Source organism: Hippoglossus hippoglossus, chromosome 17, assembly GCF_009819705.1.
Source record: "Hippoglossus hippoglossus isolate fHipHip1 chromosome 17, fHipHip1.pri, whole genome shotgun sequence".
Taxonomy (NCBI): domain Eukaryota; kingdom Metazoa; phylum Chordata; class Actinopteri; order Pleuronectiformes; family Pleuronectidae; genus Hippoglossus; species Hippoglossus hippoglossus.
Window position 1 is genome coordinate 20,380,542 of NC_047167.1, and position 19,247 is coordinate 20,399,788.

General features: G+C 42.3%; 2 protein-coding genes and 1 long non-coding RNA gene across 6 annotated transcripts in view; 1 reads left to right on the forward strand and 2 right to left on the reverse strand.

Annotated features, from left to right (window-relative positions):
* The window catches only part of gipc2 (GIPC PDZ domain containing family, member 2), a 35,892-nt gene extending 23,319 nt beyond the window's left edge, over nucleotides 1–12,573 (reverse strand). For 3 of the 4 annotated variants that reach the window (XM_034612475.1, XM_034612477.1, XM_034612476.1), the window contains exons 1-4: nucleotides 11,910–12,554; nucleotides 1,983–2,168; nucleotides 899–1,079; nucleotides 111–223 (exon numbers count right to left, since the gene is read on the reverse strand). In XM_034612475.1, the coding sequence (XP_034468366.1) occupies nucleotides 111–223; nucleotides 899–1,079; nucleotides 1,983–2,168; nucleotides 11,910–12,185 (756 nt within the window). In that variant the 5' untranslated portion in view covers nucleotides 12,186–12,554. Of the gene's footprint in view, nucleotides 1–110; nucleotides 224–898; nucleotides 1,080–1,982; nucleotides 2,169–11,909 lie in introns of all 4 variants that reach the window. The other variant, XM_034612474.1, reaches the window with a different exon arrangement.
* LOC117777666 lies at nucleotides 2,535–5,342 on the forward strand. Its single transcript, XR_004616641.1, has 3 exons — nucleotides 2,535–2,852; nucleotides 2,940–3,267; nucleotides 3,352–5,342. It is a non-coding gene; the product is annotated as an uncharacterized LOC117777666 (long non-coding RNA).
* Nucleotides 12,574–14,801: 2,228 nt separating the features above from the next.
* On the reverse strand, nucleotides 14,802–19,144 carry dnajb4 (DnaJ heat shock protein family (Hsp40) member B4). Its single transcript, XM_034612525.1, has 3 exons — nucleotides 18,630–19,144; nucleotides 16,789–17,360; nucleotides 14,802–15,799 (listed from the first exon to the last, which is right to left on the reverse strand). Exons 1-3 carry the CDS (start codon nucleotides 18,838–18,840, stop codon nucleotides 15,569–15,571), a joined length of 1,014 nt encoding a protein of 337 aa, XP_034468416.1. The 5' UTR covers nucleotides 18,841–19,144; the 3' UTR covers nucleotides 14,802–15,568.
* Nucleotides 19,145–19,247: the final 103 nt, after the last annotated feature.

Consider the following 19,247-nt stretch of genomic DNA (forward strand, 5'->3'; position numbering starts at 1 on the left):
TCATCATAACGATAGGTACAGTGAAGTGGAATGAATTTACATAAACTCTCATCCACTGATACTTGAGCTGTCACATCCAGGTCTCAGTGAGATCATGTAGAGACACTTACCTCGTCCTCCACAGTAGCTGGGCCCTTCGAGCGGAGTCTCAGCGTCCCCTTCCCCGTCCCGATTTTGTTGTCACCGGCAGGTTTGGCCCCCTTCGACCTGGGCTCGAGCATTTCTATCAATCAGAGCAGAAGCAGTATGTTATTTTTTTTAAACAGACTATAGCATCAATATGGGTAATATATGTGTATATAACAATAAACTAGAACATCAACTTATTCAGATAATCTCTAAATACCCTATAACCCAAACCCTTTTGAGCATAAACACACAAATATTGTCAGATTTCAGTTTCTGGGATGTGACCATTTGTTAGTTTTTGCTGCATTTTAGAGTAAACTTAATATCTAAATATATCTTGGAAGGTTAGTCGGACACAACAACCAGTTTGAAGAGATCACGCGGCCTCCCAGGAACTGTTAATGCCATTTTTTGAACTTAATGGATTAATTATTAATCAAGAAAACAACCCTCAGATTAACCGATAATGTGGAGCTGTTGTCGTCTAATGATTAGGACGAACACCACAACTAAGACATGACTCCCGTCCGGTTTCTGGTTATTTTTCAGCTACAGCTTCTAAGGTTGATTGTTTTAGAGCCGAAACCGTAATTTAGAAACTGGGATTTATTTTATTTTCAGACACGATGGAGATAAAACAAATAATTGAGAAAAGCAGATAAGCAGCTCGAATCAAAACTCAAAAATCGAATGGACGATCGAGTCCATGGGTCAGTAAGATAATGTGTTGATGAGTGTCCTCCTCTTCTGTGTCTTGTTTCTCACTCACCGAAGGCCTTCATGGGCTCCACCAGCTTGAGGGTGAAGGATTTGTCTTTGGTGAGATCTTTGAGCATGCGGGCGACCTCGTAATGTCGAATCCCGACGATGTGACGCCCGTTGATGCACTCTATGTGGTCGCCCACGCTGATCACCTTCACCCCGTCCACAACACTGCCCTCTTTGATCCGCTGCCGTGAGGAGAGAGAGGGGGGGAGCACAGCAAAAACACACATCAGTGACCAATTTGAACTGAAAGACAATGAAAGATAAATAACAATGCTTATTTCTGTATAGGAATTAAAAAGCTTCAACAACTAGTAAACAGATCTATGGCCAGTTCAGCCTGTTTGACTTTATCGCCTCAGGAGCTCATGTGGTGCCACAGCCTCTCAGAACTGATCCCAGTGTCAGTTTCTCAAAGTGCAGTGCAGCTTCAGGATCACTTGATGGCACATGTGAGCAGTTTGCTCTGAGAATTAATAAGCGACTTAGACCCGTTTGCATCAGGGAACAACAGACAGGCTGAAGCATGATTTCCACCCTGAGAGAAACTTTGTCAAAACAAGTATGGCCGTCATGCACACAGGTTATTACAGTTTACAATACCCATATGGCAGCTGCTGATTTGTACATACATAGAAAGAGCATGTTAAATTGAATATGATGATAAAGTTCCTTTGAGACAGAAAACACTTATGATTGTTATTACAAATAAATAAATCGGAAAGAAGATGTATTTTATCTGTATTTTTACTTGTGCATGGTTGTTTTATTATGTGTTTTTTAGCAGTTGTGTCCGTTTTTCTTTTTAAGTACAGTTTTCTCCTTTGATGAATAATAATGATGTTTATTCATATTCTAATCCTTTCTATCAGTTCAGGATTGATCAGTGACAGGATTAATAATAGCTACATGATTTTAATGAGGAATTTTCCTGTTTTGTGTAGCTCACATCAGAAATTCTGGTTTATTGGCTGGCGGGTTAAAATCTCCCTTTGGTTTCTCATGACGCGTGATCATTACATTTAACAGCAGCAGTGCAGAGGATGAAACCATGTGGCAGCTGCAGGTCAGGAGCTTCATGTCCTCACCTTTATGAAAGCGTAGCCTGCTCCGTTGTCAGTGATGGTGAGGCCGAGAGCGTCCTCGGTTTTATGAATTTCTACCTCCTTCTTGATTCCTTTAATGTGGGCGAAGATGAAATCCTCCAGGCCGATCTGGCCCCCCAGCAGCTTGTCCATGTCGATCTTGTGGGTGTTCAGGGTGCAGAACATGATCTGTGCCAAGACGTTAACAAATATGTTAAGAATATGTTTAAAAAAGACAAGAAATACACACAGTCAATCGGTTATGCTAAACAAATAAAAAAAGACCATAAGCGCTTTCTGTTAAGCAAAGAGAAATAAAAATGTTGATTAGTCATTTCTCTTTTAGGCTCTAAAACTGTGCAGGAATCACCCAGAAAAACCTGAATCTCTTATGCACAGCTAAAAAAAATGATGTCTGATTTTAGTCACAGTGTGAAAACTGAGCCAGATTCAAAAATAAAAGGTGTGGATGACAAAGTGCTGCGTCAGAAAGCTAAATACAGGAATCATCAGGGGGCAGCGGGGTAAGTTATGCAGTTATGTCCTCTTCCACCCGGGGGTGTCATCAGTCTAAATCTGTGGATTTCACTGAGCTGTGTTCTAGACCCCGGGCCGGACCAGACAGTGATGAGGCCAAAGGGGAAAATGACCTTTCCTCCTCTGCCAGAAATGGAAAAAAATCTGGCTTCACACCGTGTGGCTGCGACATCTTGGCAGGACACAGAGACACAGAAACGTGATCACCCAGATTCACAAGTGTCCATATTTAACGACGCAGTAAAACAGAGACACGACAGATGAAACCTGGGACGAGGAGTAAACCGGTTGTGAATCATATATTCTGCTCTGACTCAGCGAGACAGAGCACTACAGGTATTAATATGCTTTACTTTTATACATAGCTTCTGTTAGTCAGATAAACCTACTCAGATGTCCCCGTATATAAATCATGCTTCCTAGTAGGACTTTGAGAAACACAGAGATTTAGAGGTCGACTTCCGGGGGTTGCACGGTAGAAAGGGATTGATTTGCACCGGTTCATCAGGAAGACGACCTTTGTGCACCAATCAGGCTCTGGCAGCGAGGAATGCCTTGTCTGGGCCTTGTTTTTCATGAGCAACAACAAGTGCTGTTCTCACACACACACACACACACAGACAGAGACACACACAGACACACACACAGCTGACACGGCCTCATGCGTTGCCTTGGGATACCGGACTATTAAAGAATGGGGTTATAATGGAGAGGAGGCCGCTTGAGGAAAAGGCAAAGAGAGAGACTGGAGGTTAGAGGAGGGAATCTGTGCGGCGAGGAAAGGGTGAACTGTAGCTGAATTGATGTCTCTCTCTTTCTTTCTTCTCCATAACAGACACCCCGCCCCCGCCCCAGGCCAGGTTATTACCCAAGAGTGAGTGGGAGGAACGGCAGGCGGACGCCTACAGCGCGGTTACCAAGACGGCCGACTGCATTAAGCCGCTTCTCTGCAGCACAAGCAGCTCTCAGCACTCCTCTCCTCCGGCTGGGCTGACGGCCACGGCTCGTTCACACCGCCGGGTGTAGCTGGGGGGTGCGGAGAGCGGCGCCTCACACTGCAGCGACGTGTCTCTCCTCCAATGACCTCACAGGAACAGACACTTCACCGCCCACTGTCTGCACAACACTGGCTAAGACCTCGATAACCACACGGAAAAGGGCAAGTGGAAGGAGATGCACTGCAATCTGCGGAGCATCACTCAGGACAAGTGCCATGTGTGAGGTCAATGCTTTCAAAAGAAGAATGAAAAATAATGAGTTTAGAGGCGTCAGTGATGTGAAGATGTGTACGAATGAAGGTTTCCCACAACAGTTCATAAATTCCTGCTTTGTCTTGAAATGAAGAGATCCTCTATTATTCCATTTTTAGAAATATAATATCAGTCTTTTAAAACTTGAGTTTTAAATGAGCAGTGATACATCACGCAAAGAGCAAAAGCCACAGATTCAATGAGCGAGACTTAGTTTAGTATATTATATATATATTAATAACACTATATAAAGTATACATTACTATATGAGGATATGCATTAGGTTCTGTCAGTTTCTGCTCAGCCGGTGAAAATGAAAAGTAATTCATCAAAGTCGACAGGTGGAATGTAACTGCATTTAGTACTGCCCTTTCAAGTTAGATTCCAAAGTATTTGTACATTACTTAAATATTTACACTTAATGCTGCTTAAAAGGTGCTTTATGTAAGTTTATGCTATCGCTATATGGCCAATGTTAGAATTAAAGGAGACATTTGTCTTTCCTCTAATGTGTTATGTAGGTTTTTATGTATGAAAGTCTACAACGTTAACAATAGAGATGTTCCAATACTGACACTAGCATCGTAAATGCCTCTGATACTGTGTTTTGAGCCGTGAATATTAAGTGATTACCGGTTCACATACTTGCTATACAACAATGATCGCAATCATCACTTCCATGCAGGGTTAGTAGTGCATTGGGTAACCTGGTATCTGATCTCTAATTAAAAAGTCCAAAGTTGGCAGTAAAGCTCCTCTCCCTCAGGCTCCTGAATCACCTCGTCAGTAATCCGGACTATTCTTCCTCATCATTGTGATGTCACTCAACATATTTGTATAACGCACGCCTTACAGCTAGCTTGACACGCCCCCTAACAAAGCCAGGTAAATCGACATTTCCAACAAGAGCTGGAAGTAGCTGACCAATCACAACAGAGTTATCCTAAGGGGGGAGCTAAAACCAGGTGTTTCAGACAGAGGCTGAAAAGAGGAGCAGCAGCAATGGACAGTTTGAAGACAAATTAAATTCATCAACCTGAAGCATTGAGAGTTCAGCATCAAACTTCATTCCTTTTATTATTATTACGTTTTTCTAATTCCTCATCACTGTAGCAGTGCAACATAATCACTAAAGTACAGTAACAGTTTTGTTCCCTTTCAGGAAAATGCAAATAGTTCAGCAGCTCAAAAGGGAAGACAGCGGACATTGTAGAATAATAATAATAATAATAATAATAATAATATAGAGCAGCCAGTTAATCTCTCTACAATTCTCCACCTACGTTTACTGTCTATACAGTTAAATTAGAAATCCTGTGTTGGCAGAAAAGTAAAGCTTGATAAATACACTGGAGCTCCCTCTGAAATATTCCCCTGCATTTAAAAACAGTGACGACTAAAAGCTGAACCACACATTCCATTAACAGCCTCTTCAACTGCTCTGTTAATGACGGAGAAGAGGTTTTTAGAAAGATTCACGCTCACGGGGGGGAGACACTCGTGTGCATCAGTGAAACAACGTTACTCCCCTTCTCCGGTGTTCATCTACTGTTATTTCCGCATGACGTGTTTTAGCAGTTAACAGGGACTGCTGATCTAAGCTGTGTGTATTGTGGTGTGGCCGAGTTTTAAACAGGAAATCACATTCATCAGCGTTTCAGCCAGTGTAATCATTTACCTGACTGCGGATGTGATATAATAATGACCGTTTCATAGGAGGTGGGTCTGAAAAGCAGGAGTAATGAGTTTCATAGGAGCCCCGTCAGAGCAGCTGGGATCAGTGTGTTTAAAAAGTGTTGACATATGAATTATGTGCAGATGCTTTAGACTGAAAACAATACAAGATGTTTAAAATGATATATATATATATATATATATATATATATATATATATATATATATATATATATATAAATATATATAAATATATATATTTATATATATATATATATATTTATATATATATATTTATATATATATATAGATTTAAAACACAAGTAAATATAAAAAATAGACAGCACGTATGTTTTCATGGCTTATAGCTTATTAGACGACTTTTCGAATGTGACTTTATTTGCTCGGAAAAAGTTAATGAAATCATCCATAACACAAACTAGTTGAGCTCATTCACCCGAACTGTTAAATGCCATGCGGATTACAACTTAATACATCCATGGTATCGGCTGATGACACTACATCCATAACAATATGTTTTCGTATGAGGTTTTAAAACCAAAAACGATCTGGGTCCAAACAGTTAAGAACCAATCAGGAAGCGAAGGCCGTTTTTCAAACTAAAACGGGTCCAGCAGTTTTAGATGTTTGAAAAGAGTAGTGTTTCAACAGTGATGTGTTTTAAAACTAAAACTTTGTAATGTGGATGTAGCCTTAGCATCATGTTTACCTGACTGCCACGTAACCATTCATAGTCAGTTATATTCGACTAATTTCTATCTTGCCACCTTGAAATCGTATCACGATAAAAGGACGACAGAACCGTGACACCCCCACTCTAAATCACTGCCAGTTTCCTTAGGAACAAAAACTTAAATGAACCTGATTTAATGAAGTAAACCTGGTTTAACTGTGTTGTTATGAGACAAAAGACAAAAAGCAGCTGTGTACAGGCTTGTGAAAGACTCTTTTCTACGGTCACAGCAGACAAGGAGGTCAAACTCTCCTCTGGTACATCACGACTTTCCTCTGCATCACTTCTGGTAAACAAGCACTGAAATAACAATGATGTCCAGTCCAGTCCAGTCCACACACACACACACACACACACCTGAGGTCTGTTTCTGCAGCTTCACACACTCCTCGTTAGTGTTTTGTTTTCCCTCAGTCGTGCGGTGTGCCCACTGGCACAAAGGTTCATTCTCATTTGCTTATTACATATGGAATTACCAGTAACCATGTTCACCGACATCATGCCGCAGGATAAACCAGGATGTGATATAATTGGTATAATTAATATGATATAACACGCACACAAAAAAACAATGGTCTCCACTGGGGAAAAAAATCATTAAAATTCTGATAAGGGAACAGTAAATAGAAAAATAATTGCAGGCCAGATTTGTTTCTATCATGTTGGAAATAATAACTTGGAAAACCACAGCAATTATTTTCAATTTATTAAAATGATCCGACTAGTTGGGAGGAAATGATTAGGCAATCGACAAATTTGTTTTAAAATATTTGAATTATGTATATTTAAGGTTATACAAGTCATGCTATAGGCAAAAATATTCCCCGGTAATCATTTCCATATTCAAATAAATGCTGAAGTAATTTTATGGTTCCAGTTTGTCATATTAGATGTGCGTTTATATTCAGGATGGAGAAACCAAATCGGATTGAGGCTTTGGACAAAAAAGAAACACGTCATTGCTCTGAACATCAATCAGACAATTATATATCTAATTATGAATTATGTACATTCATTTGCTATATTGTGATACACACTTAGAGACCACAGATTTTTGTAGCCTGGATTTTTTTCCACCAAATGAAATCCAATACAACATCTCAGCCATAAATTCTACTTTTACAAAGATAATGTGCAGGTTTGAGAGTTATTCACTGAATTATATGTTCCTATATCTTTATAAAACATGAGGGGAGAATATTCTATTACATTTTTATAGTAAACAAATAACTACTAACTGCAGCATCAATAATAATGGTTTATTTGAATTATTAAAAAGGTGGTATTGTCGGCATTGAATTGTACAGGTTCACTTAATAAAGTGGCCGGTGTGTGTGTTGTTATTTTAGTCATGCTGCTGCGCGTCAGAAATCCCCCGAGGGTTTTCTGAACAAACTGTTTCCCACGGAACAAAAATGGATTCACAGCTTTAACCAGTCACTCAAGCTCGTGTGCTGATGGATCTACGAGGCCTCTCACTTAATAGTCTCCCCATGCAGTTAAGTCTGGTTAGCTTTCAGTGTAATTCATCCTGATGCTTGCTTGGCTTTTACACCATCTAGGAAGTGAGTGCAGCAGCTCAGCTAATACAAAATGCAGACTAAAGCTCAAATGAGATTGTTTCACCTAATCCCTCCCTCCCCCCCCCCCCCGAATAAGAAATGTCTGGCTGCAAAACATGGGAAGTACAACCACACAAAACAACAATACGCTTAGTTCTGTCTACACGACCACAGCCTACATATTCAAAGTGTAGGCAAATGGCTGTGCTGCTTTCTGTGAACAGGGGGGGGGGGGGGGGGGGGGGGCAGGTTGGCTGCAACAGGCAGGTGGACACGAAGCAAAGTCACAGAGCCACACCTTAAACTCTGCAGCTGTCAGGACAATAACCAGACTTTCACCTGAGCAGAGAGAGCACATGGAACCTCCCATCCACGGCTCCATGATGTCTTGCTGGCTGAGATAACAGGGAATGAACTGAGTTTACCCAATGCACTGTAAAGCCTTCACTCGCTTTACTTGTGTTGCATTTTGTTATAATTATAATTCAGACACCAGTTTATTTCCCTCACACAAATTCCTTCCAATCACTTCTGCCCCCTTGAATAAAGTCACTGACTCTGGGCTGCACTGAACCAGAAGGTCTACTGTCTAATTAAGACACGACAATAGATGCTCAGTCAATCCACACATGCTTTGATGCAATGTGATGTCTGTTTGGAGAGAAATCTTTAACCCATTCGGGACAAGGAAGACAACAACCATTGTTCATTACATAATTCTTATCCGGCTGCAGCCAAGCACTCATGTTACCCCAGCGGGAAAGAGACACTAGTTTATAAACAGCAACCGTCATGGTTCGTGTGCCTGCATTAGCTATCGGGGACGGATTGTGTTAGCGATGTTCCACCCATACATGCGCTTGACCAATCGGGATCAGTCTTGCCTGTCAATCATGACATTTCACCCTGTTTTTATAGCATCAAAGAACAAATTAAAACCCAATATTAAGAAAAATTTGCACTTGGACAAACAGCGTGATAACAACAACCAAGAATGAGTTCGGTCCATGTCCCATACACTAACATGGAGGAGGTGGGGTTTATAACCTATTGACTTTACTTTTGGGGAGCAGTCATGTTGTTGTATACAGTCTACAAATACTGAGTTACCAGTTTATTAGGTACACGTAGCATAAATAAATGCAGTCTCATAAGAACAGACCTGCAGTACATCCTCCCTTGTTTTTGTTGGAAGTCTTCGGGGAAGTGTTGGTCATTATCGAGGAAATGCTGCTGTTGAACTGTACAGCGTTTTAATGAGAGGTGTTTCCACATTTACTCTTCCCCCACTGATACGTAAATGGGAGAACAAAATATTAGAAACACCTCTCAACATAATCCAAAAGCATAAATTTGGAACCAGTAGCAACATTTACGTTTCGCATTGGCACCAGTACCCAGCTCTACTTACAGGTATCCCATTAAAAATGTGACTCCCTACTTTATCCCTGAAGAGCTGAGCTTTGTTTGGAAGCTTAAATTGTGACACAGGTCACACCCGGGCAACATGCGCACCACAGTGAGGTTGGGTGGTGTTTATGGAGGGAGGAGGCCCTGGGCAGCGCTGATCCCCAGGGTCCTCAGGGACGCCTCTGGCTGTGGCCAGGACGGGTTATCTGATTAGAGATTTGGGGCTGTGCCTGAGCCGGACCTGAGGGACTTCCTGTCGTAAAACCTGTGGAGTCCAAATATTATCACATCACACCCCCTCCCTCTATCTATTTGTCTTAGTGTGTGTGTGTGTGTGTGTGTGTGTGTGTGCGTACAACTATTTGTGTTTCTAAAAAGGGGAATATACAGACATAAGCACACTATTCTCTCAACTATAAAGCAAAGGATGTCAATGTGACAATAACAGCTTAATAACACAGCTTGATATATTGACATTTGGGTTATTATTGTTCTCTGCTACCGACTTGACAAGAACTGAGGCATTAATCATTCTGTCAATGTGACAACTATCAAATCACACACTAAAGTATTTTCTTTACCGTTTCATGTACTTTATATGATCAATTTTTACAGGAAGGTCAAAGTTCAACAATCAGCTACAGAACAACATTTACGGAGATTGTAGAGGATCAGTGACTTGCTCAAGGACACTTAAACAAATCAGTGCGTGTAGGGAATGATTCTTGAATCCAAGCTTACAATGCAACCTTCTGAAAATCATCTCAAATCCCTAATCTATTCAACTCCTCTGTAGAAATATGTTTCATGCTTTGAAAAGAACATGGCGTAAGGCACCGACAAGTCTAGACAGAGAAAGAAAGTGATGAAAATGACTGATAGACATGATGGAACAAATACAGACAGAAAACAACAGCTGAGTTTGAGTCTCAAATCAGGATCATTTCTGCAATCAAGTCAGAAATATCAAAGTCCTCCACTGATCAAATATAAATATACTGCAGTGGATGTGAAGTCTATTGCGTCACTGTGTACCAACGCCACAAAGTAATAAAGGAAATTCCTTTCCAATTATTGCCCCTTGTTAAAAGAAGGAACTCTCAGCTATCTCTCAGCTTCAAGAGGGGAAGGAAGTTCATGTCTCCAAACCAGGCTGATAACAGGCTGCCCCGCCGGCCTATCAAGTCACGTTCAGGCTGACAAAAGCCAAACATATCGCTCACACTTTCCTTTGAGGAGTTTAAGCTGCTCCTTTTGTTTTCAAGACCTGGAATCTGATGCCGAAGGGCCACAACAGAACTACCTAAAAATGGAGGCAAACATGAATTTGTCAGATATCCAGTGACAATGAGGATGCAGTCATGGAGGACTGAGGTTGCGCAGGCTGGGAGAGAGTTGGCAGGGAGTGCCTGTATGAACACTGACCAGCATTGACACAATTAAAGTTTAACTTAATGGCCACCATGGGACTAATCTCTAGAAAAGCCACTTATAAATCTGTTTACCCCAAACCTTTACTGTAGTAGTCGTAAATTTAACAACACAACAGCATACAAACACAAAGTGCAAGACCTAACCTGTCATTATTATATTTTTTATTGTCGTTCTTTTTTTTCTTTATCAATTCGCCTTACAACCGTTTTTCTATATTATTCGATTAATTGTTCAGTGTATAAAATGTCAAAAACAATATTAAAACAAACATAACTAACAAACTATTTAGTTAGCCTGTTTTAGTTTGAAGTCTTTATCCTGTAAAAGTAAAAATGTACTTATTAGAAAAGCATAATTCACAATTTTGAGCCGGTTGTTAGAGTTTGTTTGAGTGTGGCACCTTATTCATTTAATTTAGGCTCAATTCTGACCCAGGTTTAGACGTCGGTCCAGAAAAACGGACTAGTCTCTCCCCTATTCACAACAACTGAAAACCTATTTATTCACACTGAGTTTTGTCTCACCATGTTCATTGTGTTTGAATCAATGCGTTATTGTTGTTTTTCTGTATATTTATAGCGTATTACTACTTTCTGGTGTTTTAATGTCTGTGAAGCACATTGTGACTCTGGTCTGAGAGAGGTGCTATAATAAATAAACTTGAATTACTTGTTTACTTACTTACTAAATGCTTTAGGTTGGCCAAAGATTTCAGTTCACTATGGTTTCAAAATTGTTACAAAAACAACAACCAACTGACAACTTATTGAACTTACCGGTCTGAATATTAGTCCGTATATATTGCTATTGTATGTGTTGACTATAACAAGTCATTTTATGTTAATTTTAGGTGGCCATTTTAAAAACTGGCCAGGGACAACAGATGGAAATGAGCCTGTTGAACTAACTCTGGCTCATTTACAATCATTTTGCTGTTGATTAATGAGCTTTGTCCCTGTCAGATAAACAAATAAAGGAAAAATAAACTTTTGGGGGATTCATTTTTCTATAAATCTTCTATCCAATGAATCTACTTGAGATTTCGGCTCATGCGTGCTGGTTGGTCTCTCGCTGTCTGGGGAAATAACAACACCGCCGACTACAGTGGGGGTCAAAAGGGGCCCCTACGACAAATATTTGCCCCTGGCGCCCCCCAGGAGGTTAATCCGCCCCTGAGCACTTAGCAAAAGTCTGGATACAAATCTGCGTGAGCCCTTCAGGTACTGTGAGGAAAACAGAGCTTTAACCCCTGAACGCAGCACGAAACCACCTCCACGTCTGTCCCCATCAACCCCAGGTGACCTCTTACCTCCGGTGGGCTGATGTTGAACGCCTCGGCTATTTTGGAGTAAAGCTCCTTGACGTTGGCGAAGCCCTCGATCCTGCCGGTGGGACTCCCGTGCGCCAGCTGCGTGTGGAACACCAGCTTGGGCCGCAGGTTGGCAGGTGGAGGCGGGAGTCCCGCTCCGTTCACGGCGGATTTACTCGGGTTCCCGGCACCTGCGTGACCGCTGCCGACCTCCTCGTTCTCCACCAGGTGCTCCTTCGTCGACTTGTTCTTCTTCTTCCACGGGCCCAGCGGCATCTTCCTGCGTGTTTTTCCGTGTGTTTCCCCCGCGTGTAAAAAAAAGGCAAAAGGTCCGAGCCGCCGCTACACCATCGAAGTACCTGTTGAGTCCCGAGCCCCAGCGGTCGATCCGTCCGTGTTTACTTCCTTCTTTCCTCCCGAGTCTTTCCTTCCTCCCTTCCGCGGACCCTGGCTCCTTTCCTCGCCGAGCTCGGCCTCCGGTGTTCGGCGGGGGCTCCTGGGTGAGAGTCTGCGGCAGGTAGATGGTGAGTGTGGGATAAAGTCTGCTGGCGGCTCCTCGGCTAACAATAGCTGCTCTGTTGGTCTCTCGGCGTGCGGCGGGACGCAGGCGCAGTGGGACGAGCCGCGGCCCCGCCGGGCAGGAGGGGCAGCCCCGCTGCACCTGTGCCCCGCCACCGGAGGACCAGCCCTTTAAAACCAATTACTCTGGTGTCTCTCATCACATGGCGTCAAATAATGTATCTTAGAAACAAATACAATCCTGTATTAGTTTTTTCCTTCCTACAAAGCAAAGTTGTTATGGCCCAGATTTGGCCCAGACTGGTTCCTGTTTACCAGATCTGGGCCACAAGTAAACCACAGCAATACCACATGTCAACCAAAGGTGCCAGAGGTGGCCAGACTTAGTTTTGAGGCTATTTGGGCCATATTCTACAGTGGCAGAGAGAGCTCAACGTGCTGCAAATTAAGAAAACACATGCAAATAGAAAAAACACGTGCAAATTAAGAAAACAACTTCATTAATTTGACAACACGTGCCCTGCAGAAAGTCATAACACGTGCAAATACAGAAACCAGTTGCAAATAGTGAGAACGGCTGTAGTTCAATGCTACGTGAAGTTCACATTTATTTTATCCAGGCCACAAAAAGGTCAGATGTGCCTCATCCGTGCCTGAAGTGGCCCACATCCATAAGCTATCTGGGTTTATATCTCACTGCTGCACAGCACACTGAAGCTTGAGTGACATTTAGTTCAAATAATGTAAAAAAATTGAAGTAACAGAAAACAATCTGCATCCCAGGCCTTCTTTTATTTTTCATATTATATTGAACTATATTGCATTTTACTATCTGTGCAGATGAGAAGAGCTCTCTTCATCTCCGGTGCAGACAAAATACTGAAGTCCAGGTCCATATGTGGAACTGACAGTGGCACCTGAGAGTTTGGTTCACCTGTGAAAGGTCACACAAAGTGACACAAAGTGACACAAAAGAGACGCAACACTACCACAAAGAGATGTAAAGCATTTGCTGGTGGGTCCTTTGTACGTCTGTGCCTCTGGAGCTGGAGTTTAAATAAGTTTAGTTTGCTGTAATCATCCCTCCTGTTCATTGTTCTCTTCCTAATGCACTTCAAATGGTGGACACAATCCACAGTCCTTATTCTAATATGAGATTTCAGCTTGTCTGGATTACACAAATCAAATTGATGTCTTCAAATTACACACATGAACTTTGAAATAAGTCTTTTAAGGTCAAGGACAGTGGATTTTGTTCCCCTTTACTTACATTGAAAGCTATTAGGAGCACAGATGAACCAGATGAATGATAACACCATGTAAATGTTCAAATGATTACCGCAGAATTCCACCTAAGTACTTGCAAATGTATGTACACAACCTTAATACGATGCAGGTGCAAACCAATCTGTTTCAATCAGTTTACACATCGTAGACCCACTGTTTTATATTGTTGACTAAGCAGAAGGAAATAAATGTGAGTGAATTTTAAATATTCACAAATACTCAGACAACTGAAGAACAGAAGATAAGGTCTGAAAATGTGGTCTGAAGAAACAAAAGTTGGTCAAATGTCAAGATGAAGTTCTGGAGACAGGATTCAAAACTGTTACTACTCAATAACGATTAGGAAAACATGTTCTCATGTGATAATATTGTGAATTTAAACTGCTTCTTATGCTTCATATGACGTCACATCCCTTCGAAATGAGTCAACATGGAAGCAAACATGTCTAGTAAACATTTTTTTTATCATAATATTATACCTATTGTGGGCTTTAAACTCCAACTACATATCTGTTGTCCTCTGTAAATCAAGCTTTGAAGAATCCCTTTGTACTTAATAAAAAATAAGGTGGGTTTCCTAAATGTGCCCTCTTATATATTTAGCTGTTTGTTATAGGTTATATTAGATACAGTGATTTCCATACAGGGCAGATTTCCATCCGGCTGGTAAAGTCACAATGAGCAGGAGCAGGTGTATTTACTCTGCACCCTCCCTGGAAAACAGTGACTCATCATTTACTCAAGCTGATGTGAGTATTTTAGGGACGATACAAATCTTTGTCAGAGAAAGGAACAATTCGTTCCCCAGAAGAGGCCTGGTAACATTCACAAAGATTATGGTTCAATAACAGGATACCTATTTGTGGTAGTTAATAAAAATATGGATAAAATAAGAGCTTTTTGCAGGTATCTAATAATTACACCAGCCGTTATATTGCTTTTATAGAGCCCCCTCCCCCTGAGTCATGATGAGTGATGTGGCGTCCCCTGGTGGGAAAACGTTAAGGTCTCTGCGTTGGCAGCTGATATCCAGCAGCTGAGACCAGACGGCTATATTTACACACTCATACTTTTTCTATTAGTAACTTCATTCGATATATTTTTAATTTTAAACTTTGAAATTTCACCGTATAAGTTTTACAACAACAAAATATTCACATTTGACTTTCAAAATATAATATAGTTCTGAATATTCAGATAAAGGGCCAATGCCAGAGAGAATTCATTATGGGTAATATTGCTATGCAGACTGACTATAAATAGGCCGAAGCAGCATTAGTGGTTTTAAAGTGATTATTGTTAAAGCGCTGTTTATTTCATGGGGGGGGGGGAGGATTCACTGGGTGCCTCCCCATGACTGGAACAGCCTAAGATCAGTTCATGTGGAAATATTTATTTTAAAATTCAAGTTCAGCATCTTCACATGTAAGATTCTTAAGTTCACTCAACCACTTTTTTCCTCTTAAATAACTTGTACACAGATTCTTAAGACAGCCTCCAAACTGATCAAATCTAAAAAGAGAGCACGGAAACGTACGGTTTTGGCACTGCAGTTTGTTTCCTGGCAGCTGTTGACTCATTCACAGCCAAACACTTCCATCAAACGAGAAGGTAAAGTTGTTGTGGAAAAGACCCACGTACGTAACATGTGTACAGTCAGTCTGTCGCCTGTATCGACTCGGCAGCATGCACTGTATTTATAAAAACACCAACCAGCTCAAAAATAGAAACGGCTCATTAGTTAGTAGGAGGTCCATCTGTGAGCTGTCCAAACTGTCCCTGTGAGTTTGTTTGGTAACAAGGGGAGTGCTGTCATGCGGTTGTCTCCCCCCGTTCGGTCCCTGTCCTTCGTCCTAAGCAGGTAAATGCCGTTTCAAGACGTCCTTGGCGTTGCCGGGCAACGTTTCGGGAAAGTTCACGTCAAACTCCACCACCAGATCTCCCCTCTGCTCGGGGTTCTTGGGTAAGGGGAGGCCCTGTCCAGCCACAGTCTTTCTCAAGCCGGGCTTGACGACGTCTGTGATCTTCATGTTGCACGTCTTGCCGTCTATTGTTGACACGGTAACCGAGCATCCGCACAGCGACTGAAAAGACAGAAATGCAACAGGTGGATCAACAAGAGAGTAGCCAGCCGCACATGATCCACTGCAAATAGAACATGAAGTCCCCCTCGATATTTTACAGTTTGCATCACAATGTACGAATTCACATGTAAAAGAATCAGAATGATATTTAGTGCAATGAGCTGTGATCGACTGTGTTATATGAAACCAAGCAGCTCGTTAATTTGGACAACAGAGGTACTATAGAGTTTTTAACAAATAAAAATGTTGATTTTAAATACAAATATTGAATTTGAGCTTTATTCTTATGAGCACTAATGGTGGATGGTGTAGCCTGACTGATACACCAATTAACTAACTAAACTAATTAAACATTGGAAAATGTGACGATATCTTCTATTTTCTTTCTTTCAATGAAAACTTTAACTATTTACCTTTTATTTGGCTTTGCTCTTTTGCATTCAGTTCCCCCCCCCACCCCCATTAACTTAAACAGAATGAGTCAAATATGTATATACATGCAAACATACATATATAAATGTTGCTCCTCTGTATTTTCTTCTGTCTGGCCAATATGTCAGAGACGATCTGCTGCTGTTTGTTTGCTGCAGCAGTCAAGATATTCAGAGATGAGCAGTGAGATGTATCTGAGTGTTGAGGACAGTAAGAGGATCCATATAAGAACATCTTGCATCGCGTGTGTGTGTGTGTGTGGGCGGCCACCGCCTCTCTGTCCTCCCTGTGATCGAGCTCCTATTTCTCAATGCTGATGAACCAGATTACATAAGTACACATCCAAAGTGTGTGTAGTTCCGTACTATGCTCACAGAGAGTGGCTGTACTTTCCAGGGAAAACAACTTCTCCGGCAGACTACTTACAGTTTATGGGTTGTGACCGGGCTGTTCAGAGCTGTAAAGCAGCTCTCAAGTAGATGTGAGCTCGTTCTGATCGGACTCTATTAATACCACTACGCTCAGTCAGCGTGGGTGTCAAATAGAAAGGGCCTCACCTGTCGTAAGCTCACGCGAACAGGATACACGATGTTGGAGCCTTCCCGCCTAAAGTGAGGGTGTGGCTTGTCCTTGATGACGAAAACAATGTCGGCAGGAATGGTGTTTGACGACTCGTCTCCCTCCCGTGGGAACGTGATCTTGGTCCCCTCTTTCCAGCCCCGCTTGATCTCGATGGTGAGAATCTTGTCCTCGTTGCGCATGGTCCTGCCGTCTGGATTCAGCCTCTTGCGGGAGATTTTCATCCTCTTGGTGCAGCCGTGGAAGACCTCCTCCAGGGAGACCCTCAGCTCGTGGACGATGGCCGGGTCCTGCTTCCGGCGCTGCTGCCCGGTGTGGCCGTCCCGGGGGAAGCCGTTCAGGTTGAAGCTGGTGAAGGAGCCAAAGGGGTCGTTCCCGTCCACCTCCATGTCATCGTCGTCTCGCCCATTGGCTTTGCGCCCAAAGAACATCTCGAAGGGGTTTGAGCCACCGAAGAAAGTGGCGAAGGTGGCGTGAGGATCCCCGTGGAAGGTGTAGGTGAAAGTGTTGCCTGGCCCATCGCCAGTGGGTCCATTTCCTCCCTTAAGACCTGGTGGAAAAAGGAAATGATTCATCAGTCATCCTGACATTAATACTGTGGGAGAGTTTGATGCCATAAGTGACGCCTACTTTGACCACAGAGATGCACAATCCCATCTGCTGGATATGAGGCCAAATACTGACTTTATAATGTCGCTCATGTATCAGCCATGAAATAACCAAACTGCTTTATACTCAGTTTATTAGAGACTTAATGATTAGTGTATTAATTGGTGAAATCATCAACAGACCTATTTTGCTAACCAGTCAATTGATTTAATAATCTTTGAAGTAAAATATCAAACATTAGATGCTTCCAACTTCTTTAAATTTGTCGCTTTTCCTGACATGAGGTGAATATTTATATATATTTGTGTCATCAGTCCTTAGTTGGACAAAACAAGATATTTGGACATTTGTCATTGTTTTTTGAGGGGGTCATAAGAAAACACTCTTACAGCCGCCCTACAGTTGACTCATTGTTTTGAGATGACACATCAGAATCCATATTGGGAGACTGCCAACCTGTTTGATAAAACTACCTGCACCACAGCAGTGACTGTATTAAGGAGCTGTTTAAAGGATATTCAGGAACTCTTTCTGGGTCAAAGTCTCAAAATCTCCTGTTTAAAAAATAAAACTCAATGGGTTTGTCCAGTGCCAATGTTAAACATCTTGTATTTGTCCCCAAACGAGTTCACATTTCGATGCTCTGTTTGCTGCGTGGCACGAGTGGGCTCAGCTTCTCAAGGAGGCCATCTGTGACACACTGCCAGGTTCATGTCTGGGCTGCTTCTTGCATACCTGCACGCTTTACTTTGAAAATACACCTTTTTATTCCTCACACACTTAACAATGTTCCTCCTGCTTCCTGGTGAAATCACAATATGTCACCTTTAATTCTGAATTCAAGGCTGTAGAGATGATCTGAGCTCTTTTCTAGTCTTTCTCACCTCCAACATGCTTCCCACCCAGCACCATCTGGACTGCTAATGAAACCGGCTTGCTCAGAAACTACAGTGTAGGTGCCACACACTGCACAGAAAGCTTCATCACACTGGTTTTTCCTACTGAAGCAGCCTCATTTTGGGACCTTTTTTCTTTTTGTAACATAGCTGCAGATATAGAATCACAGGATGATACTGGGAAAGCTGTTTTCTGGGCCTGCTGACTGGAATGAAAACCAGCTGAGCTCCACATGCAACCATCCAGCTTTAATAACGGTGCCTTGATACGGGGCTGAATATATAGGCTGTGATTCCAAAAGCATGCACATTACCTTCCTCTCCATACTGGTCATAAATCTCCCTCTTCTTCGGATCACTCAGGACTTCGTAAGCCTCCGCGATCTCCTTGAATTTCTCCTCGGCGGCTGCAGACTTGTTTTTGTCCGGGTGCCATTTCAGCGCCTGTTTTCTGTAGGCTTTCTTAATGTCCTCCTCCGTGGCTCCTTTGGAGATGCCCAGGCTTTTGTAGTAGTCCTTACCCATTTCTCACGTATCCCAGCAAAAGAATGAAAATGATAAGCGGGGTTGGTCCCTGAGAGAGAAGCCGGTGGAGGGGAGCTGGTCGACGGGTGGTTGTGATGTGACAGATCGGCCTCAGCACGGACTGACGCACGTCGAGCGGCCGCAGACAGACGCACGCTGCGGGATGAGGAGCATCTAGAGGCGGAGAGTCAACGCTGAGGAGCCGGTGGGGTTTTTCTCTGGATGACTGGATGAGCCTCTTTAAATAACCTCAGCTCCCTCCCTGCATCCTCACAGCCAAAGTCAAGTGTGACACCACCAGTCTGCGTGTTTCCGGTGAGAGAGAATAAAGCAGCTGCAGGTCGTTCACATGGAAAGTTGTGTTTTTATTTCTTTGAATAAGATTTGAATACAATTTTTACAAAATT